This window comes from Sander lucioperca, chromosome 23 (genome assembly GCF_008315115.2).
Source record: "Sander lucioperca isolate FBNREF2018 chromosome 23, SLUC_FBN_1.2, whole genome shotgun sequence".
Lineage (NCBI taxonomy): Eukaryota > Metazoa > Chordata > Actinopteri > Perciformes > Percidae > Sander > Sander lucioperca.
The window spans coordinates 19,369,554-19,396,614 of record NC_050195.1 but is presented as its reverse complement, the minus strand read 5'-3'; the positions used below and the strand labels follow the sequence as shown (position 1 = coordinate 19,396,614).

At 40.6% G+C, this 27,061-nt stretch overlaps 3 protein-coding genes across 5 annotated transcripts in view; 2 read left to right on the top strand and 1 right to left on the bottom strand.

Moving 5' to 3' along the window:
- LOC116045280 (tyrosine-protein kinase yes) lies at positions 1 to 22,889 on the top strand. 2 transcript variants are annotated; one of them, XM_031292864.2, is made up of 12 exons: positions 1 to 557; positions 9,364 to 9,664; positions 11,525 to 11,624; positions 12,313 to 12,411; positions 12,644 to 12,747; positions 14,418 to 14,567; positions 15,050 to 15,205; positions 15,681 to 15,860; positions 16,616 to 16,692; positions 16,933 to 17,086; positions 19,896 to 20,027; positions 21,166 to 22,889. In XM_031292864.2, the coding sequence occupies exons 2-12, from the start codon at positions 9,373 to 9,375 to the stop codon at positions 21,372 to 21,374; spliced, it is 1,653 nt and encodes a 550-aa protein (XP_031148724.1). In that variant the 5' UTR covers positions 1 to 557; positions 9,364 to 9,372; the 3' UTR covers positions 21,375 to 22,889. The 2 variants fall into 2 exon arrangements, with proteins under 2 accessions (XP_031148724.1, XP_031148725.1); XM_031292865.2 differs by having other exon boundaries at positions 9,360 to 9,664.
- Positions 20,261 to 27,061, bottom strand: part of tyms (thymidylate synthetase) — a 15,987-nt gene continuing 9,186 nt past the window's right edge. The window contains exon 8 of the mRNA XM_035998086.1: positions 20,261 to 20,279. The gene's annotated coding sequence lies outside the window, so the exon portion shown is untranslated. The remainder of the gene's footprint in view (positions 20,280 to 27,061) is intronic.
- enosf1 (enolase superfamily member 1) overlaps positions 22,921 to 27,061 on the top strand; it is an 8,612-nt gene continuing 4,471 nt past the window's right edge. For both annotated transcript variants that reach the window (XM_035998085.1, XM_031292867.2), the window contains exons 1-9: positions 22,921 to 23,099; positions 23,183 to 23,285; positions 24,538 to 24,653; positions 25,752 to 25,838; positions 25,925 to 25,951; positions 26,036 to 26,108; positions 26,211 to 26,249; positions 26,436 to 26,518; positions 26,602 to 26,724. In XM_035998085.1, coding sequence (XP_035853978.1) covers positions 23,019 to 23,099; positions 23,183 to 23,285; positions 24,538 to 24,653; positions 25,752 to 25,838; positions 25,925 to 25,951; positions 26,036 to 26,108; positions 26,211 to 26,249; positions 26,436 to 26,518; positions 26,602 to 26,724 — 732 coding nt within the window. In that variant the 5' untranslated portion in view covers positions 22,921 to 23,018. The remainder of the gene's footprint in view (positions 23,100 to 23,182; positions 23,286 to 24,537; positions 24,654 to 25,751; positions 25,839 to 25,924; positions 25,952 to 26,035; positions 26,109 to 26,210; positions 26,250 to 26,435; positions 26,519 to 26,601; positions 26,725 to 27,061) is intronic.

The window sequence follows — 27,061 nt, the reverse complement described above, 5'->3', positions numbered from 1 at the left end:
GACGCTTTGAGTCCTCCCTTTTTCTCCATGAAACCGTGCTGCATTCCGCCGGACCGCTCTTCTCTCGTCTCTCACATTATCTTCTCTTTATAATGTATTAATTCTGCCGGTTCTCCTTCGTGTGATCGTCCCGTGTCCCCCCGCTGTTCTCAGGTCAGCTGAACCGGGACGGATCTCTCCAGCTGTGTGTGGCTGCTCCAGTACCGCAGGCAGGGTCGGCCATGTTGTTGTGTGGGGGTTGATGCAAGTTTAGTAGTAGGAAGTACAGGCTACAAAGAGCTGGGACACTTTAGGATCTCACTTTTTTTTTTTTTTAATGCTGCAGCTGGATTAAACCTCTCTGGTGACAATGACTGTCTCCTCCATCCTCACAGACTGTAACGCTGCTTTGATTTAACTTCAACATTAAATCCGACCACAGGCTCTCTGCTGGATGGATGGAGGCGGTTCGGTCCCGGTTGGAATAACTCGAATTTTGTTTTGTGTCCCGGATCTGATTCAGTAGGGGAAGGGGAAACAAGGAGAAAACACGAGAAGAAGAACGCGGATTTTTGAAGGTAAAATCCCAAATTAAAGTGGTCTTTGTCAGAAGCATTAGATAAGGATGGGCCGAAACGCAGGCTGCTCGCCTGTCAACAAAGGAATGAAACTGTCTTATGATAATACACATATATACCTGTCTGTAGGTTGTAGCATATGCTGCTATTCCCCCTGCAAACCAAGAGCTATAAATTAATCATGAAATCATTTTTTAAATAGGTAAAACATATCAGTGCATGTGCAGCAAGTCCCAAAGGAATATTACTGCAACCATATATGATAGCAGATACAGTGCATACTTTAAAGTAGGACAAGGTCAGTATGCCACAGATATTTGACACTATAATAACATTTCAATGTGTTAAATAGTTTAATTTATGTATGTTTATATGTGTAGTTATATGGAAGTAAAGCAAATTATTGAAAGTTAAAACTCCAATTTAGAAAATGGTTTAATTGATGTTATCTGTTTGTTTGATTAACTTGTGTACAAAAACGTTCTCAGATCTGTTCTGACCACTGTCGTGAAGATGTTTCCCACTTATTATATTATTTTAAAGTCATGTTGGCTCCGGACACAAGAGGCAAACGTGCCACCTCATCACAATATTTAACCCAATCTTTGAATCATGCTGAGTCAGATTATTGTTAAATCAGTAGCAGGTTAAGGAGGAGGATGAGGAGGGTGAGAAGGTTCAGGCCCTTTTTGGTGTTGTTGTCAGTCTGAATTCAAACTTCCTGATCTAACAGCTGAGTCACAACAGTTTTCTGTGTCTTCCCAAGTGTGTGCTGTTGCTTTTATTCTTCTTCTACTTTTTCACCTGCACTTTGAGGGCAGGGACTGGGAAATTTTCCTCATTACCCGCACAGTGTGTGACACTCAAATTAAAATGACTGTCACGCTTGAGGTGACTGGAGAACATGTCATGTAAAAGATACAGCTCATCCTGAACTGCTCTGCGCAACAGTGACTGAATCGTTGCTAGTAAGAATCCATATAAGGACTGGTGAACATGGAGTGAAGGAAGGTAAAGGGGAATGCCGTGATTTCTAAGATAAAGGTGATTAATAAGTGGCACCGTTGACAATGAATGGACATTGACTTTGTTTACCCAAATGACTTCTGCATGAGTTTTTGCTCATGAAGTGTTGAAATTCCTGTTCATATACTTTATAGTCTCATATCTGAAAAGAAAGATTTGAATTCCTGTGCATATCGCTCACCAGTACCAGTGTTATATGTTTTATTAAAATGTGACAGCTCAACTCAGGATGTTATGACTCAACAAACAGGGATCCAACTTTTTTTCCTCGCAATACAGATTGTTGAAACTCAACTCAAGATATCCGCCAATACTGAGTATCGATCTGGTACCAGCATTGTTTTAATTACACATTTAAAATCAGTGTACCTCGCTGTGTGAAACCTATTGATTTAGCCAGAGATGGTTCCCTGCCGTCAGAGGGGTCAAAGGGTACAGATGGCCCTGGCTCAAGGCCCAGGGGGGCCCATGCAAAGGTCCATGGTTGACCCTTACATGGGATCAAATACAACAATTTGCGTACTGACTTATATCACTGGCAATACAAGTTATATGTACTGTATTTACATGATAAATACATTTATTGTTATCAATAAACACATTTCAACTTGTCATCTGATACCTAGTCTATATCCACAATGTTCCACTTCTGGGATTGGTCCGTTGCCGCTGGAAATTCCACTGGATGTCACTCTTTACGGCCGGACGTCCGTTACCTTCCGCTTTCTTTATGAGGACTATGGTTAACTGCTCCTCAGATCTCTGCAGGGTAAATCCAGACAGCTAGCTAGACTATCTGTCCAATCTGAGTTCTCTGTTGTACAACTGAAACAACCCTTGAATGTACACATGTTCCACCAAAACAAGTTCCTTCCCGAGGCTATTTTGCAGCGCCACCGGGGCTCCTAGGCGCTTAGCGCCACCCAAGACGATTGTGATTGGTTTAAATAAATTCCAATGAACCAGAGCACGTTTTTCTCCCATTCTGGAATGCTGTTTGGATTAGCCAGACCCTCATTTGCAGCGCTGTGGAGGAAGGTCTGGCAATGCGAGACTATCTGATACCCCACCCCTCCACAGTTATTGTGAAAACAGTGCGGTTGAAACAAACACACAAGTCGATAATGTAAAGATGTAAAGCGAACTGCAGCCTACTTAGCTAAGTCAAAACTGAGGAGCTCCAAGAAGAAAAGCAAGGGTACAGAGAGAACAAGAAAATGAAAGGACCAGAGAGGCAATGGCCAAAAAAAAGACTTGTGACCATGGCAAAGATGAGGAGCTAGTCAGACTCACTGTAGTGGGGTTTTAAAGCTAGAGTGAAGATACTAGTATCATATAAAACAAGACGACCTAATGCATCCATTGGTTCTAACCATGCATGCCATCTTGTCAGGAAGGAGCTGAATAACGCTCTAAACTCAGACTAAATTTTGGCGGGAGGGGAAAAAAGCAGCATTGCCGTTTTTCAAAAATGGTGTATGTGAATATTTCTGCATACTGTTAGAGACTCCATCTCTGGCCTCTAATGGCCAAGAGCGTATTTGAAATTACCTGTGTTGGTATTAGAGCTGAGGGTGATGGTGGTGGAGTGGATGAGGGGCCCAATTTGGAAAATGTTGTCCTCCTGTCTATAATTCCTAATGGCTGGCCTGCTGATAGTGGAAATACTGACCTTTTAAAATGACATTGACAAAAAAATCGCTTACGTAATTGCAGATCCCTGAGCCACTTAATAAGGTCAGTATCAAGCTGATCCCAATCCGGTGAATGAGATCGGTGCAGAGTTACTATGCCATTTAATCTGTATGGAGCAGCTGATTATTCAACCCAAATTCAGATTTTTCAGTTTTTCTAAAAAAAAGTGTTGCGGTTAATAGCTTACTGACTAAATGTTCCAGCATTTGAGAAAGGCAGAGCCCAAAAATGTATGAAAGCTCGCCTCATACTACTATGTGAAACTTTGATTGAAAAAAAATGTTTTGTGTACAAACATCTCTAGTCAATATGTGATAGTGGGTCTGGATATATTTCTCCAGAGAAAACAGTTCAGTCACTCTATTAGATATTGACAGTTCAAATACAGGCCCTGTTCTGTGCTGACAAATGGATGATTGTAGAGACACTCAGATTCCCAAAATAGCTAACACTTATACCCTAGACTCAGGTGGCAGTATTCAGATATTCCCATAAGACCTGTTTATTCTAGAAATGTGTGATGTCTGTTCTCTGGCAGCACACTAACTCACATGAGCACAACAAAAGCTTTCTATGAGGACTTGTGGACTGATTTGTCGAGTTAAGTACATTTAGTAATAATATTAACTCCTTTTTCAAAGACAGCTTTTTACTTAGGACTGAATTATTGGTTTAAAGACAACTTAGGAATTAAGCTGCTATATTTCAAAGTAAAACAGACGAGCACTCTCAAGTCTTTCTATACATTTCCAATGTATTCAATAGTTTCTTTTCAAACCGTTGTAAGCCTCAGAAGAGATTTACTTTGAGCGGGCTTGCAAAAGAACTCTGCAGCCAGTATGGTGTAGATCTAATTTCTAATTTTAAGTTTCTGTAGACGCTCTTTTGAGGCTTTACATCCGTAACATCTAGGGATGCACCGAATCCAGGTTTCGGGTTTGGATTTGGCCGAATATTTTCCCTTTTTGACGGGGTTCGGTTTCGGCCGAACTTTAGAATTTTTTTCCACCACCCGAGAGGACCGTCAACAACACACAACATCGCTGCTGTATGTATGAAACATCCGAAAAAATACAAGTTGTGCATGAAGGAATCTATAGACAGCAGCCAATATGCAGCAATTTCAGGTAAGGCAAAGGAAGGACAGTCAAAGCTAAAAACTTGTGTTAACCAGACAACCTACTTAGCCTAGTTTATGGGATTATAAATCTAAAAGGGTAATATTTTGGATATTGATTGGATCTTGAGATAGGGTAAACATTGGCCTTGTCAAAATAGTTTTTCTCACTTGTCTTCCTGGCATAATGTTGCCTATTCTTTTTTTTTTTTTTTTTACAGTTAAAATAAAATGAAAAATGCACTGCTGTGGACGTTGTTTACTTCATTAATGTGTTTACTGTGTTGGATGGACTGAGGATGGGAATAGGATTTGGTTTGGTGTCGGGTTCCCCAAAAATCTGGATTCGGTGCATCCCTAATAACATCACAACATTTGTCTAGATGGAACCCTTTGGCATCAGAGGAATGTGGTAGATGGTGGCCAGTAGCATCTGTTGCAGATCTGAAGCCCAGTAAAGCTCCAGAGACCCTCCCCGTCTGCAGCCGCTAACAGCTGTCCGATGCAATGCTGAGCAGGGTTTCACTCAGACCGCTGGCTGATGGGTGGAGGAACTCCACCTTCATACCCTTCAGCTCGGCTGCATGACTGTCATCCAGCCAAATATCAACCTCATCAGAGTCTAGATTATCTAAACCCTAGGGGAGTGGAGGCTGTAAACAATGTAAGATGCTGAAAGATCTATTTTAGAATCAGTTTTAGTTTATTTATAATGCATGATGAGAAATTTAGTAAAATACATCTGTTCATTCAGATTGCAAGTTCTGTATGAGATAACACATAGTTTTGGCTTCTTTTGTTCAATAATGTATACTTCACTATAGGGCTGCACGATATGAGGAAAAGATGCAAAATGCAATTACTTAATAATAATAAATAAACAGATATTAAAGTGTATTAAGCGGGGCTGTAGTCAAGCCCACCTTTGTCGAGTCCAAGACAAGTCCAAGAGCGACAAGTCGAGACCGAGTCAAGACAAGGAGTATTTGTACCAAAGATGAACACAGGAAGGACAAGTTATTCAAGGTTTTTGTATTATTACTTTATAATTTATTTTTCATTCGTCATTTTGTCTGCTGGTATTGCATAGAAGAATACACATCTTTGTTTTTAAGATATTACAGTCAGGTTGGCTGAAGACAGAGGCATTTCTGCCTTTAGCGGATTATTTCAAACAGTTTGCACAAAATCTCGGTGCTTTGATGAACTGAGTGAAAAGTCAAGCTGACTTTGTCTGTTTTTTCTGTGTATCTGTCAGAACGGACTATAATCGCACCACGCCTTTCCAACCAGATAGAGGAGGGAGCCTTTGCATGTACATGTTTGTATTTTGTGATTACATGTAAACTCTTTACCTTCCTCTCTCATTGTTTTCTGTGTGGCTCTCTCGTGTTTGCATGTGATGTATTGTTGTAGGTCATGTTATCATCCTGGGGGCAGTGTGATGTTGTCAGCAATAAGAATAAGTTACTATAATTAGCAGCCAGCCAGATTTTCCCAGTGATTTCACAGCTCTGCTGTTCAGGAATGAGCTTGTGTTTTAGTGAATAGACTTGGATGTAAAAGTCAGTGAGGTGTGACATTTGAGATCCAGTGTGTCTGCACAGTTTTGGACTTATATTACTTAAAAAATGAGGTATGATCTTTCCTGTGATCTTTCTCAGACACCTTTCATTATGACTTTTTCCTTAAATGCCACCCACATTATTTCCTTTTCACCTCATTCAGGGTTGCCGCATTCTGACTTTGGTGTTGCATTCTAAAGTGTGGACAAAGCCCATGGTGTCATTATGTGATGGCTGGCTGGTTTGTCCAACATGGCACTGATTAGAGGCCTAGCTGAGTTGAGTCAGGGGCTCCGAGCAAAGCCGGTTTGCATTATATCATCACAGCAAGAGTCCATAAGAGCCCTCCAACAGAGATCCCTCTCAGTTCTGAAACACATCTCACTGTTGAAAATATTGAAGGTCAACACAGGCCAAAATGAACATGTGCAGGTGGAGTCTGGGGTTGGCACTGTTTCAGCTCCAGGCCTTGGTGTTCACTCCTTTTTGTTTTCTGTTATTATCCTCTTAGGGTAAATCCCCCATCCTCATAATCCTCCTAGTAGTTCAAGCTGGTAGAGCTGGCACTGTCTGCCTGGTTGCCCCCTCCCTCATTCAACCTGCTGTTCCCCCTCTCTGTTTCTCTCATACACTAGATCAGATTTTTTTTTTTGTTATGCCCACACAGCCACTAATGGGAATTTTATCTGAGTTATTCTGTTGCTTTTCACCCTGGATTCGGTGGGAATCATCTTGTTTGGATATTGTGTTTTTATGTGCATAAAAGGCAATGATTTACCATTTTTAAAAGACATTTTTCCAGAAGAATTAATCTTGTTTAGTGTGTAGTGAAATTTTAGTTCAGCTCTTGGTAAAGATGGTGGACCATATATCATATAACTAGGGAACATGTGTGCATGTATACTACACGGACTGTCTGCTGACCGCTCTTCTCTCCGGTGGGAATTTCTGTATTTGTAACACTGCTTACAAGTCCAAATCTAAAGAAAAATGTTTCTGTAGAAGTTCATATTAGGGTTACTGCTAACAATAATTTGAAATCATTGATTGATCTTTTTGCTATTTGTTTCTATAAAATTGCTTCAAATAAATTACTTTGACCGAGAGCCAAAGAACTCAGTGTTCTGTTTTTAATGATAAAAGACGACAGCTTGTGGCCCCTTGAGGCTGTATTTAGGCACAGTGGCGATTTGAGCTAAGCGCTAACATCACTATGCTAAATGCTCTTTTTTAAAGCTAAAGCCAGCAAATCTTTGGAATTTTTACACTGTTTAATGACTTAAAGTATTATGCATAATATGCATAATTATTAGGCAAGCTTCTAATGTGTGTTTTATTTTGACATCTAAGGACTTGAATTCTCTTTAAAAGGCTCCATAAGTTCAGCTCAGTATTTATGCATTAATGATCATTTTGGAAGAGGGATTTCGCTTTTATGAAGCCGTCTCATTTTTGGATGTGCAAACTTTAAAGTGCAAATATTCCTAGGACAATGTCCAGTGTTTTATGGCGTGGTAAATTCACTACTGACCCAACGAGTCAGACTCTCGTCTGTCTGATGATGAAACACAAGCCCACCATAGTTGACTGAGCCACTGCGTGAAGCCCTCTGCTTTCCATGACACTGGTTTGGTCTCGAGGTTAAAGGAAAGCTTGGCTCAAAAACTAGGTCTTTTTTCCATGCCAACATTCTCAACATATTGGCTCTAGATCTAACATCTGAGATTAGATTTATTAGTCCTTTTGAAGACATTTTTAAAGAAGAAATCTGTTTCATTTTGACACGTCTTCAGTGACTGACCACTCATAAAATGGTTTTATAGAGGACTGCTCAATGCTCAGCATGAGCTGTAACCTGCAATTTAAACAGTTGTACGGTTTTATTTGAGCTAAGTGTTCTGAATTTTTGGAAGGTTTCTGTGGTTTGTCCCCATTTTGTTGATTTCCTTGGCAGTTCAGCTGGAGAACTCAATGAACTCTCGAATGCGCCCCTCCTTCTCTGATGAGGAAAAATCCCTCCCAACTCCCAAAATCAAGACCACTGTTACAAAATCAGTGAAAGGTGTTTCACTGCACCAGCAGATCCTCTTCTGTTTCACCGATGCATGATTGTGACCCTGTAATCTTGTTACTTATGTCACCAACTGTGCCACGAGGCTGTTCAGTAGCACCTTGTTTGTTTAGTCTGCTTTCATGTTCCACATCACCGAAGAAAGCTTCACTTCAATTCTCTATTGTTTTACTGTCTTGTAATGTGTCAGCGCCAATTACCCGAGTCCAACTCCTCGAGCAGCTGTTGTTCTTGGAGAATGAAAACATTCTGATCTCCCCGAGTTTAGACGTCTTTACGAGCGTGTCTGATTGTCTCCACATTTTCCAGGCCTTCACCTCACAAAAGAATGCCTCAGTGTAGCTCAGGCCAAATTACGTTAGTACGAGGAATGAAAACCACGCAGATGGAGATACACCAATGTTTTAAATCTTGTAGCGTGGTCCGGCTGAGGCATGGACAGATTATGAGACGATGGCCCCAAGGAGCAAGACACCCAGACTGTTTCTGTAACATTTTGCAGGTGACCCAGAAGTCTCAGACTCAGAGACACAAAATCAACTCAGATGTTGTTTGTAGTCTTTGTTAGTCTCTTTGTAGTTTTTATTGGGTCTCTTTGTGTCCCTTTTGCATCTCTTTGTTGTTTTTAGTCCCTTTGTGGTCGTTTGGATTCTCCTTGTGGTCATTTTGCATCTCATTTGATTTACTTTCCACCAACAAATAATAGCTTCATACTGTTCTGGCCCAAGGACCCCTAAACCCTTGGGCTCCTGGGTCTGTGCATGGTAGGCAGGTTTAGTAATTCCTACGATGGCTGAGGGCCCCAAAGAGGGCTCTTTGAATCACAACAGGACACTGAACTGATACTGCAAATGGTTCTTATTTTTCTTCAAGGCAGAATGGTTCTGTCATTATTTAAGTTAACATTAAGTGATGGAACAACAAGGACCTGTAATGGGTCACAACAATGTAAAATGATAATCACCTTTTTATCCTTCCGTTTTACAGTTGTCGTACTGTACCTCAAAACAAGCATGCACAATTGAATCGACACGTTTGAGTCGCGCGCGGTTCAAAGCGGATTTACCATTTACCCATATGTCCCAGTTACCACATGGCTTATAGTCTTAGTGGGTCGCAACAACAAAATGATTCACATGAAAATATCAGGTCATTAGATTTTCCTTTCATAACGCATTTTCCTGCGCCTACAGGCCTTGTTTTGTAATCATTAATCCTGCACATCTCTTGGCCCTTCACTTCATTTATGTATTATCAGTGATGAATTGGATGCTGTATTCTTCAATCTGCTGGCGTTACATTGACAGTTTTGTGTTGTGTCTGTCCATGCAGGGCGAGACAATGGGTTGCATTAAGAGCAAAGAGGACAAAGGCCCTACGATGAAGTATCGGCCAGAGAATTCAACAGTGTCAGACCCAAACTCCACCATAACCACACCTCACGTAGGTCACTACGGACCGGATCCCACCCAGCTGCAGCAGAACCAACCTCCCTCCTCCTCAGGCTCTGGGGCTGCAAACTTCAACCACACCCTCACGCCGTTTGGTGGCTCGTCTGCCATGACTCCCTTTGGAGGGGCATCATCCTCCTTCTCCGGTCCTGTGTCCAACTCGTTTTCTGGAACTGTCTCAAGTGAGTAGTGTTTGATTGTAAGATGACATTATAATACTGATAATGGTCTTAATGGAGAGCATTGCCCTCTTAATATCATACTTCTATATCATAAAGGACCATACCACTGTTTTTTAATGTTGTAGCCCATTTCCTTTACTGCTGACTGCATTTTTTTAAAGCTTACCATTGGGTTTAAGTTGTTGTATGTATTTTTCTTATCTTCTGGGCAGCCACTTGTAATCTTTGTATCCTTCAATCAGCTTTCTGCTGTAGTATTTCCATAATACCGTATGGTATTAAATCGTTAATACCATCTTTTTTTTTAATATGGTATTTAATTCAAGTTGTAGAGACTTGACTTACTGTAGATGTGTAATCCATCTAGAGATGGCACAAAATGAACTGATTGACTTTGGTGATCCCTTGACATTTTTGGTTTTTAGTGAAATATCTCGTTACTAACTATTGGATGGATTGCTACTAATATCCATGGTGACCAGGCGATGAATCCTAATGACTTTAGTGATTCCCTGACTTTTCCTCTAGCGCCACCAAGAGATTGACATTTTTGGTTTTGAGTGAAATGTCTTGACAACTATTGGATGGTTTGCCATGCAATTTAAAACACACATTCGTGTCCTCCTTAGAATTAATTTTGATAATTTTGGTGATCCCTTACCTTTTCATCTAGCACCATGACTTAGTCCAAACTTGGTTCATGACCAAACAGCTGCAAAAATGATATAACTTACTTTATGTTTAGTGCTAATTAGAAAATGTTGGCATGCTAACATGCTAAACTAAACTCGTTGTTTTATCTAATTGTTGACAGTAACTAATCTGTACTTACAAATGCATGGTTACACTACGACGAGGACAAACATGTCAAAAGTAAATAGAGACATAATGATAACTGTGATACAAGTATAAACACAGTATGCTGAGGAGAATGATCAGCAGTAATGTGAAGTATGCATGATTTGTATTACCGTAAATGGGCTAAAACATGCAAACATACTTACCACTGAGCTTAACGTAGTCCGTATGCTGATCCGACATGTTGGTGTCACAGCTAATGCCCCAGCCATTGTTATTTTAACTAGCTTTTCCTTGTTCGATTTAACACCGGTCCTGTTATCATGTGTGATCACCCTTAATGTGTCCAAGCAGTTTACAGCGATCCTGAGAGCAAAGAGATGAGATTGAACCCTCCTGTTTAGGTGGGATTTAGGTTGTAATCCTCTTCCATCTTGGATTATCTGCCCTCAGAGAGGGTGGGAGGGTGTTGGGGGGGGGAGGTGGCACTGTCATGGTATTTGCTTTCTGCAGGAGATAATGGAATTACTTTTGACAGAGCATTGTTGTCGGTGGTGGGTATATGAATGTCATCTGGCTGGGGGTGTGACGGTACAGTAGTGTTTTACAGGATGCTGGCATGGGACGGAAAGATGACTTGTGTCATACCATAATTTACTGAACTATGTTTCGTATAACATGTTGTGCCATTAATATGTTTAAAACTTAAGAATGGCTAATTGGGTAGATTACGACTGAGTGAGACAATCCTATTAAAAACCAGTTTAATGTATTGACTGTCCTTTAGCTTGTGTCTGAGTGTGTTGAGTCTAGTCATATTTACATGCAGGGGAAGCACTCTTTCTATAGAATTTTAAGCCAAAGAAAATCAATACAGTATGAGCTCTCAGACCTTGGTAAGACATATCTATCTGTTGGCCTACCTTAATTTGAAACAGTCTCACACACAAACAAACCTGCTGTTCTCGCTACATCATCATAATGTCCTGTTATGTGTTCACAGTACTCACTTTCACAAGCTCCCTATTCATTACATGTGGGTCTGTTTTTTTGTGTTTTTAGGTGGTGTTACGTTCTTTGTGGCTTTGTATGACTATGAAGCCAGAACATCTGACGATCTTTCATTTAAAAAAGGAGACCGATTCCAGATCATTAACAATACGTAAGCATCTTCCCAGTTTCCCTCTCAATTTATGGGGGCTTTAATTTAGATGTGTTTCCAGTAATTATGAAATGCCTCTCAATCAGTATTCCGTATACTGCACCTGTTCTTTGTGTATGTGTATTCATGAATGAGTTTGATTACCACTTGTTTCCTGGCTTTCTGCTCAGTGCTGTGGATCTTTTAATTGATTATTGCTGTGGCAGAAATTTTGCCTGAGATTATAGCATTTTAATGTAAAGGAGATTAGTCTCATTCATTCCCCATTGTGACAAGGTTTTTCAGTCCTACCTCACATTTATTTTTATTTTTTTTTAATTTGAGACAATACAAGAAACCACAAGTGATACAAGACATAAACAGACAGTCACATAAAGTAAAAAAAAAATAAATAAATACCTACCTTACATTTTTAAGACGATCAGACAATCAGGAAGTTGAAATGACTGCAGAACAAATTACTTAAAAAGCTATGTCCATTTTTAAATATTTCCATAAGCCACCATGTCGGCTAAAGTGAGCATTATTTTATACAAAGCCAAGGCTTAAATTATTAACCATGAACCATTATTAACCAATTTTCATCAGTATCAATCATAGCAGGATATGCAAGGCCTTGGTTGACTGTTAAATGAACGTCTCTCAGAAAAATCATAATCATCTCTCCTGTGTCATTGTCCTACTGCAGAGAGGGAGACTGGTGGGAGGCTCGCTCCATCAACACGGGGAGGAATGGCTACATCCCGAGCAATTATGTGGCCCCTGCTGACTCCATCCAGGCTGAAGAGTAAGCCATTGTTATAACCTCATTACTCCATCTATGGCGACTGCTCCAGGAGAATAATAACACTAGCATGATCCCATCTCATGTGGCTTGCAACACAATCCCAATACTAACAGCTTCACAACCCGGATGAAGCTTCATCATATGATTTTCAACAGTCACACTCAGCTTTCTCATTCACCCCTTAAATTGTGAGTTTGGCAGCTTTTCTTATGTAAATGCTTTCTCTTGACAGGTGGTATTTTGGTAAGATGGGACGCAAAGATGCTGAGAGGTTGCTGCTGAATCCAGGAAACCATCGAGGAACTTTCCTGGTGCGAGAAAGTGAAACTACTAAAGGTGAGGATTGCTTCTTTATGAAGTGTAGTAGTAGCTAAATGATGCTAGCCTACTAGAAGATGGAGCTCTTTAAGGGCGCTGACACACAGAGCCGATTATCGGCCGTCGGACCGTCTGGCAAGGTCGGTGACTCGAGTCTGTTCGGTGTGTTCCGTGCCGTCATCCGCCCAAGGAGCCGTTGGCCTTCATTTTGGCCGACCCAACGTGTTCAGTCGGAGACAGGGCAGTCGGGACTCACCCGGAAATGGCGAGCGGATGATCCTCTCAAAATCTGACGAAAATCTTTTAAACTGACCTTTGTCGATCTGAAATGAAGACAGATTCAGCAACTGTATGGCCTATTTCTCGCTTAAAATGTTTTCAGAAACACGTTTCGGTGAACTATTTTAGTACAATATGACGTATTCTGAACAAGCCGCCATGACAGTCTGGCTGTGAATTTCCGGAGAAAAAAGACCCACGTGATGCGTTCGTCCTATCAGCTGCCGGTTTTCATTTTCTGGGAAACAATACAGAGAAGCGCCATCTGCTGCTATGGAGACGTATTACGTTTCGTGCACACGCAGAGCATACGCTCAAGTCGGCGTCGCCTCAGTGTGTTTTGAGGCATTTTTTTGGACCTCGGGGACCCGACTGCCTTTTCTGCCGACGGTCGGCCGTCTGGTTGGTGTGTAAGCACCTTAAGGCTTGGATGGACACAAAACTCTCCCGGTCTAATCATCGGTACATAAGATGAGCAACTGCATCAGAAAATGTCCAAAGGTTAAAACTCCCAATGTGCATTTTGTTATGAAGCATCCAATCACAGAGCTCAAAAACTGTGTTGCTACAGATTATGCTTGATAGGAACCTTTCAGATTCTGGGTCAGTGATGAATTTTTCAACTATGGTGCTGTGTTTTTTTCTCTCCAAAAGGCAAAAACAAAGCCCCTCTTGACTGGCTTCTTCTCCACAGCAACGTCAGCTGATGATCACGGGTGTCTTAGTATTTAGAGCACAAGATAGATAAGCAAGCAAACTTTATTTATGTAGCACTTTTCAAGATGGAAGCAGTCCAGGTTGAAGAAAAGTGGAAAAAACATGACAGTGTATAACAAGAGTCTACAGCCATACTAGCAGCTCTGTGAAGCTGTATTAAATGCTATTGTCAGCATGCTAATATGCTGATATTTTGCAGGTGTGATGCATATTTTCTAGTGTGACAAACAAACAAGCAGAATTAAGTGTACTTAAAACCTGTACTTTTAGCTCCCAATATATTTGATTTAATAGAGCAATGTTTCAATCTAACTCTATCGTTATCAATTGTCAGTGCCTGATAAATAAATTAGATTTATTGGGAGCTATCAGTGCAGTGTGCTGATCTTTTGTCTGACCTCTGCTTTCAGTTTGTTTCTTGATCCAGCACCTGTACAGTTGATACAGATTTGTGTGTTCTACAGAGTATTTAAAGCCATAAGCCATACCAAACTGATGGAGAAAAATCACTTTCTTAGAAACAAAGGCATTTTTGTGTTTCTATGTTGAGGAGAAAACATCATTACAAGATAACTGGGAATTTACAGTAGTAAACAAAAATACTCATGGAACCAGCGTTTCATCTTTTATAGGCCCCGCACACTGACACTTTTGTTTTGATGGATGAAGAACATTTCCCTCGTCTCCTCTAGGAGCTTATTCTCTCTCCATACGAGACTGGGATGAAACCAAAGGAGACAATGTGAAACACTACAAGATCCGCAAGCTTGACAGTGGGGGCTACTACATCACTACCCGGGCACAGTTTGACACTTTACAGAAGCTTGTCAAACACTACACAGGTATTTTGTATGCAATGCTTCCTGCTTACTCTGTTTTTCTGTCTCATCTCATTTATTATTCACCACAGTCTTTCATCACACGTGGAAATTACTCTCAGTCACACCTGCTGCTTTGTGCCACCATGCAGTTTTCTGTGCCAGCTACGATAGGCCCCCGAGATGAATAGTCTTTTATTTTAATAGCAATTGATAGAGCAGTTAGGATTTTCAGCCTGAGGAGAGTCGAGGTTAAATCTCTGTGATCCCACTTCATTTCAGTGCAACTCTGGAGAGGATTTTGGTTTGTTAAAAAAAATCATCTCATTTATATTTCATCACAGTTAGTATAAGAGCATGAATTCATCCGCATCAAATAGAATGGATTGATGCATGAAACAGCCTTTAACAGCCTGTATCCTGCTGGTTCAGAGACTTGTGTGTGTGCCTGTGACACTGCTGGGTGTAATGTAGTGTTTTGATCTCTGCGTGTCCTTTCATCACAGAGCATGCCGACGGGCTTTGCCACAGGCTGACCACAGTTTGCCCCACAGTCAAGCCTCAGACTCAGGGGCTTGCTAAAGATGCCTGGGAGATCCCCCGGGAATCCTTGCGACTGGAGCTCAAACTGGGCCAGGGCTGCTTTGGAGAGGTCTGGATGGGTAAGAGCAAGACAGACGAGGCACGCTGGAACATGTTCAGAAAAATGCTTTGTTTGTTTAGTATTCAGTCGTAATTATCTAGTTGGGGAAATACAAAATCGACCCAGATTGATGTAGGAAATGCAAACATGCGCATAAATCAAACACCCCAATGTCTATATTTATTGTGTCTATTTTTGTCCAAACTGGGAAACTATCCACTTCCTGCAGTTGCTTCCGCTGTTTGTTGTATTCTCTTTATCCCCAGGGGTCGTCTCACTCAGCTCAAGCCAAACTTATTTGTAGCCTTTTGAACCGCGGGCTTGTATCCACTCATCCCAGGCATATTTCTGCAAGGAGTGCATGCATGACAGCACATGTCTAAGCAATTACAAGACCTAATTAATGATATTGTCTTGCGCCCAGCCCATTAACAACACTGATTACCCCTGTGGCCTGTGGGTGTTTCTCTCCCTCCCTATCTTTGTCTCTGCAGGCACGTGGAACGGCACCACTAAGGTGGCCATAAAGACGCTGAAGCCGGGCACTATGTCGCCTGAGGCCTTCCTCCAAGAGGCTCAGATCATGAAGAAGCTCAGGCACGACAAACTGGTGCCTCTTTATGCTGTGGTGTCTGAAGAACCCATTTATATCGTCACAGAGTACATGGCCAAAGGTACACACATACCTGAAATGTACCTGAAAACCTTTTAAAAGCTCCAGACTGGCATATTTTATTAGCAATTAAACTGTATTTCTGAGAACTCTTGACCCTGGAGAATAACAAGACTCAGCTGTTTCCTGTTACGTGACACCGATGAGATCCATTTTTAAAGAAAAGCAAAGCATCTTAGCCTGTGATCACGCTGCCTTGGTTTATCAGGCACTGTACTGATGTCACATATGTGCAATTTTCCTTAAAGGGAAAATGTAAATTTTATGGATGTTTTAATTAATGTGCTGCACAGATTGAAAGTCCTTGAAAGTTCCTTGTGGTTCCCTGAGGCCTGATACTGGGATGTTTAATTGAAAACTGCAGTAGTTTTGTGCAATGCAGTTTTTTTAAAAGGCTTTTACGAGTAATTAGATGTATGTGTGTAATGCATCTGTGTGTGCATCCGTGTCTAAATGCCTTCAGTTTGTTGATCTACTGTGTGTTGTCATCTCATAGATTAACTGCTGTTGTAGTTTCCACAGTTCTTCTCTTCATGCAGAAAATACTTTAAATCTCATACCAATTCACAGTCAAGCTCATTTTGATAGTTTCATTTCCTACCTAGGTATAGTGAGTATGGAGGGTTTAATTCAACTGTTTAACATTTCATATAGCAGCACATTGGTATGCAGTTGGTATCACGGCCCTTTTATTGCTCCTACAGTATATCATGTCGGTCCTGCATTTACGACTTCTCACTGTTGCTGCCTTTATAGGAAGCTTGCTCGACTTCATCAAAGAGGGTGATGGAAAATTCCTGAAGCTTCCCTTGTTGGTAGACATGGCTGCACAGGTAAGACAAACCACAAAGTGGTTCTTGAATGCAGAATTTGTCAGTGAATGTTAAGTTTAGCTTTTTTATTTTAAGCCTCTGTTTAAAAAAAGAAAGAAACATCAGCCTCAGGCAAACATGTCTTTGATTATTTGCCTCCTCTTTATGCCTGACAGAGGGCTTGATGTTCTGAGTCTGAGGAGCTAAAAATGATTTATCGAAGCAACTGTCATGAGATTCTGTCAAATGTTTTGTTTTCAGATCGCTGACGGCATGGCCTTCATCGAGAGGATGAACTACATCCACAGGGACCTGCGCGCCGCAAACATTCTCGTAGCCGACAACCTGGTGTGCAAGATCGCAGACTTTGGTCTGGCCAGGTTGATAGAGGACAATGAGTACACAGCGAGGCAAGGTGGGTACATAAACTCACACAGAGACTGACTCACAGGTGAATGAGGTGTCAGGATACAGCAGTCACCTCACAGCAAGGATGACTCCCTGTTGTCTCCTATCATGGTGAATTAGGATAATAGTGGAAACCAGATGCTGCTGTTCCCTCTGATTAGTTGCACTTTTACACGCTGGGATAATTCATCTCACTGCAATGTTCTGCTCCTTAAAGGGCTGGTTCACCCATATTACTACCTGTAGTGGTATCTAGCTGTGGATCATTTTGGTTTTAGTTGCCCAAGTTCCCTCTCTGATATTTCTGCCTCCAACCTGATACAGTGGAAATCTCCTGCCATCACTATACCCAGCTTAGTGTTGTGCCAGGTGTAGTGACGGCAGGAAAGCTCCACTATTGTCCCGCCCTAACAGGTGCAGCAAAGCTAACAGGTTGATATCAATCATTCACAGTCTATAAACGCACACATAGTCCACAGAAAACACCTGGGTGGGCATTCAGAGTCCCCATAGGAAGTACAACAGAGTAACTAATCTATTAAACATACATGTGGAGTCAACAAGAGTAAGAGAACAAAGAGTTAAATACATAATAATACAATGCAACACATAGCCCAACAGGAATCAACAGTTACTTAGACTAATGTTGCACATTAGCTTTTTTTGGCTAGTATTTAGAGACTAACGTGGTTAGCAAATACAAAGCAGCTGTAAAAAGAACACCTACAGATAATACTTCAACACAGGCGCCTGGAGAGTACATCAAATATGCCTGTCAGTATTTCCTCGATGTATTTTTCTTCAATGTTAGCTTAACTGCTAAAGAGCTGTGGCAGCAGTGGTTGCTAGTAGCGACAGGATATTTAACTGTAACTAACTGCTGCTGGCAGAGGAGGAGATGAATGGGATTTTGTATGGAATTTTACAATACTTAGCTGTAGAAGCCGTTTACTCAAAGTGAGTTTGTTCTCATACTAACCCTAACCCAGAAAATCTCCACTTCAGTAGCAGTGCAGTACTTACAAACCTTCCAGTTTCATTCCTATCGCAGAGGGGTTTGTTCATTAATCATTCATAGCCAGATTTATATAACACTTTTTTTCTAAAAACACAGCAACAAATTTATTGTATGGCTGTTGACAGTATTTTTGATTTACGGAGTGATACAATGATATATCTAAAATTCCCTCTGTAAAACCTTTGACTCTAATATATCAACAACATTAAACAAGAATTTTGAACCTGGCTTTATTATTATCTAATTAAATATACACTAATGTGCATAGAGTTCCAGAACAGAAATGTGAACACTGACATTTCTCTTCTGGAAATGTTTGCACATTAGTGTATATTTAACTAGATAATAGCTAATTTGCATATTTAAACATACAATTATACAATTTCAAAAAACTTGTAATACAAAGTGTTTTGTCTAAATGGACACAATAAACTGGGGAAGTTTCATGGTGATATATTTTAGTTAAAAAGAATGAGGTTCCCCCACTCTGCTAATTCTCCCATGCGTCTTTGCCCTGCACCTCACCGGTGGGGATGTGCACACTACCACTACTGCTCTATGTGATATATTTTAGTTAACCCTTTTACCCTATTCACCTGTAGGGTCTTGCCTTAAATAATGACAAAGAAAATAATGTCATGCTTGGGCATGCAGAAAGCATGTTTTAATTTGGGTGAACCGATCCTTATAAGAGCCTGAATAATGTCCTTACTACTCATTCTTATTCCTTAAACCTTTTTCTCTGAGGGGCATTTACAAGCCTGTATGAACCTTAAATTGCTCATATTATGCTTTTTGGCTTTTTCCCTTTCCTTTATTGTGTTATATATCTTTTTTGTGCATGTTATAGGTTCACAAACTGAAAAAGTCCAAAATCCACCCCAAAGGGACTTACCATCTCCAACAGAAAACACTGTTCATGTTACACCACTCAGACAGCGACCGTGCTAGTAGTGTATAAAAGTTCAGTTTAATTCCTTCACAGCAAAACTTATCACGAAACAGCAAGTTCAAGGGTACATCATTGCACACACACACTTCATGTTCTCTTCACTTCAGGCCTTGACTACCACCTGAAAACGTGTCTCATTCTATGGTTTCTTGCAGTATCTTGTAACACAAAACACTACTCATGTAGCCACCTACTGGCGAGGTGAAGAAATGCATAACTTATAATAAAACTACATGTCTCAATACATTACTGAACAGAATACAGATTCAATTCTGCATTATATGTAAACACACAAAAATACTTTCAAAAGGAGGTATTTTCCAGGGGCTACATTCACAAACTGCTCCAAACAGCTCTGTTGTAGTCCAGCCTTTACTTCCGTGATGAACGTGCGTCACTTTGTAACACACGTTATAATGCTCGCCTAGCTGCTAGCGTGGCACTCCCTCATGCTCTGCTTCTGACTGGCTTGTAGTGCTGACCTAGGTAATGCGCATGTGTGACTCCCAACAAAGATGGTACAGAAGTGTGGTCTCACTCTGTAGCTAAAACAGAGAGCTCAACACACAGGGTGAAAAGAGGAGCTGCAGCAATGTGCAGTACAACAAAAATATGGTGTTTTTTGAAAATGAATCCATGTAAACCTATTCTGATATAACCTCTAAATACAATTATGAACCTGAAAATGAGCATAATATGAGCACTTTAATAACAAAAAATGATGTTGTCTTAATGATGTAATTGCCATCACTATGGCCATTGTGATTCACTGGAAGTAAAGCCAGACATAAAGGCATACACCCTCTAGTGGAATCACCTCACCCATCTCCACCTAATCCCATACAGGAGCCAAATTCCCAATTAAATGGACAGCCCCAGAGGCTGCCCTGTATGGCCGCTTCACCATCAAATCAGACGTCTGGTCCTTTGGGATCTTACTCACCGAGCTGGTCACCAAAGGCAGAGTGCCCTACCCAGGTAAATGACAGTGACACACACACACTCATACACACACCGGGTGTGAAAAAAAAAAATGGTGCTGCATGCCGTCGGAGGGACGGTGATTAACGGCCGGAGTTATCAGCTTTCAGTCTGTCAGTAGACGTCAAGCTGATGTGCTTCTTAATGTCTGAGGATGAAGTGAAGCCGTCTGACATTGTCTGCGCTGGTTGTTTATGCCTCTGCAGGGGGAACACACACACACACACACACACACACACACACACACACGAGATTAGATGAGACCATCTGGTGGAGGACGATCAGGAGATTGAACACCACTCTTGTTTATAACCATCTGCCAGGCTGACACTGCCCTGGGGAGCAGTGCCTTCAGTGTTCTGCACCACCTTCACACAGCTCCACTTTCTACCAGACGTAGCACTGAAACAATTAATAGATTAGTCCACTGACGGAAAATGAATTAAAAATCTATTCTGATAATTGATTTAAGGAATAGTTTGACATTTTGGGAAATATACATACAGTATTTGCTTAGTGCAAGTTAGAGGACACGATCAATACACTCTCGTATCTGTACGCTAAATAGGAAGCTACAGCTAGCAGCCCATTAACTCAAGTTTTAGGGGGACTTTCTGGAGTCATGAGGTTGCCAGGCAACAAGCAGGGACTTCAGTTTTTGTATGGATTTAACAAACAAGATATAACATGATAATTAGTGAGCTTCAGAGATGCTGGTAGGTAGATTTTGTTACCTTCAGACAGTGCCAGACTAGCTGCTTCCCCGTTTCCAGTCTTTATGCTAAGCTAAATGTCTACTGGTCTCCTGTTGCTTCCAATTTATTGACAGATATGGGAGTGGCATCCATCTTCTTATCTAACTCTTGGCAAGAAAGCAAACAAGCATATGTCCCAAAATGTCAATCTATTTTATTTATTTTTACTAATTATGTAATTTATCAAGAAAAAAAGTCACTAATTTGCTTATTTGAACCTCTTTTCTCTGCTGTATATCTGATCTGATCCAAGAATTTATGACAAGCATTTTTCACATTTCTTTTTACATTTTATATACTAAAAAATGAATTGTTGGAAAAACAATCTTCAGAAACCTAAACAATTAAAAGCTCTTTTCTGCCACCTGTCTCCTCCTCAGGCATGGTGAACCGCGAGGTACTGGAGCAGGTGGAGCGAGGCTACCGCATGCCCTGCCCCCAGGGGTGCCCCGAGTCCCTGCACGAGATGATGAAGCTCTGCTGGAAGAAGGACCCGGACGAGAGGCCCACTTTCGAGTACCTCCAGTCCTTCCTGGAGGACTATTTCACTGCCACAGAGCCACAGTACCAACCTGGAGAGAACCTATAGCCTGCCTGGCCTCTGCTGCGTATCCCTACGCCTGGGAGCACACTACGTAGCTTGACATTGTCATAAGCTCTTATTCGACTCCGTAAAAAGTCGGCTGGAGGCTAACCAGTTGCATAAACCACTACTTACTCTACCCATTCTTGATTTTTTTTTTTTTTTTTTTGCTTTCAGTGTCCGCCTTCATTTAATTTTACTTTCATATTTTTTTGTTTTCATTCATGGTACTACGCAAGTCTTAGCTGTGTAAAATGTTTGATTTTTTTAATGTGTATTTCATCACCATGTACAATAATGACTGTGGTAGAAAGAAACAAATGCATTTCAGTTATATTTTAAATACACTACATGTTGAATTTGTTCTCATGAACACAGTATATTGCTGTAAAAATAAGCTGTGATAATGCCTCCCAATAGAAAAACCTATTGTTGAGAATGGCAGTCCAACTGTTGGGCTTTTATGTGGTTTAATAGGGAGCTCTCACACTCTCTTTGTCTCCAAAATATATTCTTTTGTGATAAATTGGTAAATTATGCATCAAAACAATGAATAATTAACAGAGATAATATATTAAACTAATAGGGAAAAGCTCTCAGGGGACTAATGATCATCACCACAGTCCATTTCACAGTGACTATTTAAAAGTAAATTCCACACAGCTTAACTTTAGTTACATTTCATCAGCTACAGTGCAATGTCTTATACTTGTTACAAATGGGTGACTAGAGTGAGACTGTGACATGGTCTTTTATGCCTTTTGTAATATTTAACAATGCATTTTGTTTTGTCTTTTTATATTATTTTCTTCTATGTTCCTTTGTTACCACAAGACTATATTATATTTTATTCATATCACATGGACATGGTTTTATAGCTTCATTTGAAGACTTGAAGACCCAACTGTCCATGATCATCCAAAATCTCTGCTAGGACTTTTTATAACAAGGCCATAACTTTTTCTGTCCCGCCATGCCAGGGTTGTATAATCTCACTGCAATCACTACAAAGACATGCTTACATAAAAACTGTTTGTTCACAGTGTCAGTGAGTTAAATAGTGATGAACCTCGTGGACTTGTGGCTTATTGCCAAGCCAGAATGACACTTAACAGATACTCTTTCTAAAAGTGGAAATTATGAACAAAGTCACCAAATAATTTGGAAAAACAACATGTTATCTTCTACATGTTATCTAATGTGACTACCTGAAGCACTTGGGACTCTTTCATGTTCATGTATCTAAGGTGGCTCTACAGAAACTATTTGTATAGCAATGATGACAGTTTTTTACAGTGATTTTATCTTTGCATTTTTGCTCCTGTATGCTCATTGGGACAGTATTATGATGGGAACACTAATTGACGACTGGGCTTGTAATAAAGGGCTTTGTATATTATAAAATCATCATTTTATAAGATTATTAATAAATTGGACAAGATTGAAAAATATATTTGGGAGGGAGAAAGTGGGTGAAGAAGACTCATCTGAGGAATTTGTACAATAAAGACGTGATTTTAAGTCCAGTGGTCTTTTTATAAATGAAATGTTTTGACAGGCTGAAGTGGGTGGGATCAACTTCGACAGGTAGCTTTTGAAGCATACGCTCCTACTCTTGAGTCACAAGGCGGATGTAAATCCAGTGACAAAATGTCGCACAAAATTATTAATGTGACAGTCAGGGATGTGAGATTCCCGACGTCGTTGGAGCAGCACGGCTCTGATGCGATGGTAAGGAAGTTTGTTCAGCAACACTTTGCTGTGTGCATGTATTGTACTTTTGCAAAGACCTTTATTAACTTTCCACCCTTCAGCACACCGACCCGGATTATTCAACCGCATATGTGGTTATCGACACGGACTGCGGGTTGAAAGGCTTCGGCTTCACATTCACTCTGGGGAAAGGCACGGAGATTGGTAAGATTTACACAATGCACAAAATACGAACAATTAAACAACGCATTTAGCCTCAGAACACGACCAACACACTAGGCCTCGGAATGCTTGCCTGTTGTTGCCCGTTCATGTGCTCCTAATAAACTCCGAATTACGATTCTCTGGAGCGTAAATTCAACTTTTGCATGTTCCAATCATTGTAGCCTATTTGTGAATTGAACTAAGTTGGATGAAATTATACAGCATCAGATAATTACATTAAATGCTTAATTACATTAATACATAAAATGGTTAAATACACAATATTCAACATAATTATCGCAGCTTTCGTAACCAAAGTAAAATCATTTACAAAACAGGCACACAAAAGACTAAAATTGTAAATATGACATTGCTTCTTTATAATGAAATGTTAAATGTAGGTATGTGTCGGTACACGATCCGTTCTGCACATGCGCAAAATGTTCGCGCATGCGCGGTTGTACGAGGATTTACGACACTGCACGATCTGTTCCACGCTTCCGGTCGACAGCCAAGCTAACGTTAGTTTAGCTAACAGCTAATTCGGCTAACCGCTAGCTGATTGTAGCGGTCTGCCGTTAGCCTCCACAGGCAAGCTAATGTTAGTTTAGCTAACAGCTAATTCGGCTAACTGCTAGCTGAGACAGCATGTAATAACTTTAAAAGACCCTCAAAATAAAACTTGAAAATAAACGCTGTTACGTCAGTTCTACTTTACTTGTGCTCATTTAAAATACAATCACTCAATACTTGTCTTTATTGTTATTACTGTGAAGTCTTAATTTAGCTGTAGCCTGCTTTTCCCATTACGTTTGAGTTAACGTTATTTTAGACTGAATCTAGCTGTTAGCTAGCGGTTAGCCGAATTAGCTGTTAGCTAAACTAACGTTAGCTTCCCGGTGGAGGCTAGTCATAGGCTAGCGTGGAACAGATCGTGCAGGTCGTATCCTCGGTAAAACAGTATTATCTTGCGCATGTGCAGAACGGATCGTGTACCGACAGTATCAATAAGATTTCGTACAAGATTTGTTTGTACTTGAAGGCAACATTTCTTTCCCACGTTCTCTTCTCGGCTTGTGTGCAAATTGAACCGTACACCGCCATCTAGTGGTGAAGTTTATTAAACACAATACAAACTATTTCACGTGTTCAAACTCAAAGACTAATGCAAAACTTATGGTACGTATGAGGTTTGGTTGTCTCGAGCGTTCACCCTTTTTAGAGGCGGATTTGTGTTGATTGTAACCCGCAGTGGTGTGTGCTGTGGAAGCCCTGGCTGGTCTCGTTGTCGGGAAATTCTTGCAGGACATTGTGAGCGACTTCCGTGGATTTTACCGCCTCCTGACCAGTGATGGTCAGATGAGATGGGTAAGAAGTGGTACACAAGCACTATAAACAGTATAGTATTAAACAGATATAGATAACACTGAACAATGCAGCCTGCGCCTCAAAATCCTTCTTACTTGCAGCACCTTGCTGTACTTTTCCCAACATGGAGAGAGTGATTCACATCCTCTTATCTTGCCATGGATTAATTTAACTACATTTATTCTTAGTTTAATAAGATAACAAGAACATATGTGGCATTTTTCTCCTCATCCACTATGGACCTTTTTCACAGCAGACATTTTGACTCGTCATAGTAGGAAAAGCACAGCTGAAATTGATAACCTTAACGATGGCTCAAATTCCAGTGTTCCAGTAAGCTATTTCAGTGAGTCAGCATGTACAATACCAGGGCCTGTCCTAAGTGGAATGCAGCCATCATTAATGGTAACCTGTGCTTTTCCTATTATGGACCTGTCTGCCGTGAAAAAGGTCTATGAGATACATAAATCCTGTTTGGTTACCGCTACTACAGAGTTGTTTTCTCATAATATTGCAAGGATCCACAGGTCCTCTAATGTAGTTTTTTAAAGGGCCCTGATTAACGTTCTGGTAAAAACTGATGGGCCAACATGACAAATAAATGTGACAGATGCAGGTTATTTAAGTAGTGTCAGGTCTGTGCAAAAGAGGCTCTTCAGTACAAAGAAAAGCAATTTATAATGTGTGCATAAGGTATCAAAATCTGAAAAAAATAGTTTTTTAAGGTCCCAATAGGCCAAGACAAATAAATGTATAATGGTACTTTGCACTCTTTTCAAGAAGTAGTGTGCATGCAGCCAAAAATAAAATAAAAGAAGCTCTTCAGATACAAAGAAAAGCTATAATGTGTAAACAAAATTAAAGACGTGAGAAAAAAAAAATCTTAATTTTTCAATTTCCCACAGTGCTAGTTCATGATTGCACACTTTAACTACATCTTTGTTTCCATCAGGTCTTCATTTAGCTGTTAGTTTTTCACATTCTGCCTCTTTTTGTAACCCCCACTTTTAATGCACTACAGTTAAGTGTTTTTTAGTGCTACCTGCCTATGCAATGTCGTAAAGGGGATGTCAGGGTGACTCTTCTCGTCTGAACCAGTTAGGCCCAGAGAAAGGAGTGATCCACCTGGCCACGGCTGCAGTCCTGAATGCTGTGTGGGACCTGTGGGCGAGGGCAGAGGGCAAGGTGGGGACTGTTTTGAGGTATTATGAGAAAAACAAAATTTCCTTCACAAGCATGACTCATGAGCTATTGTCATCATTTTCCTGCAGCCGCTGTGGAAGCTGCTTGTTGACATGGTGAGTCACAGGAAATTTAGATCTTTTTTTTTATTATTTATGTCCAGGATGTGATTAGAATGTGTCTTATGTGTATCAATTCAGGATCCCAAGCAGATTGTCTCATGCATTGACTTCAGATACATCACTGATGCGCTTACAGAGGAGGAGGCTCTAGGTGAGACTGGTTTATGATGTGCAGTATATCGGTATGTCCAGCACAGTTTGAATGCAGTGTAGTCAAAGCCAATACTCTTTCTGATTTTCTTTTCTTATTCAGACATACTCATGAAAGCACAGGATGGCAAGCAGCACAGAGGTGAGCACACTAAAAAGAGTCATTAATTACCTGGCTGAATGGGATTTTGCAAAACAAAATTGCCTCTTTACAAACTAACTGCTTTTAGCAGGCATAAAACTCCCCAGCACTCCACTATTGCTCTATTAAAACACACTTCTCTTCGAGTGTTTATTACCTGTATGGGCTGCTTCTCTCGCCTCCCAGAGGATCTCATGCTGAAAGAGGGTTATCCTGCCTACACCACCTCCTGTGCATGGCTCGGATACTCAGACCAGCTGCTCAAACAGGTCTCTGTGCTATAAAGTACATGTCATTTCTCAGGTTGGACAAATAGTATTCAAATAACAATGTCAGTTGTGTGTTTCTAAAGCTCTGCACGGATGCACTTAAAAGTGGTTGGACCAAGTTCAAGGTGAAAGTCGGTGCTGATCTAGAAGATGACATACGCAGGTGCCGCCTCATAAGGCAAATGATTGGACCCAGTAACACTTTGGTAACGTTGTTTCCCCCCTAACCATTGTGTTTACATTAATTCATTTCAATTCAGTTCAGTTTATTTAGGAAGTGTACAGTTCAAATTAATAAAACGCATGATTAAACATGGGTTAAAAATCATAGTCCACTGGCCTCTATGTTAAAAAAAAGGCTTTTTAAAATACAAATAAACAAGAAAGAAAGTCAACACGACAAGTATAGCAGAACTTAGCACAAAATAAGACACAGCACAGAAGCAAAAAGATTAGCAACAAAACAAAGCACAAAGCAGAACAGGGTACAAGGTAAAACTACAAAGATTAGACAAGACACAGCTGTTGAGAGCAATAAAAGAC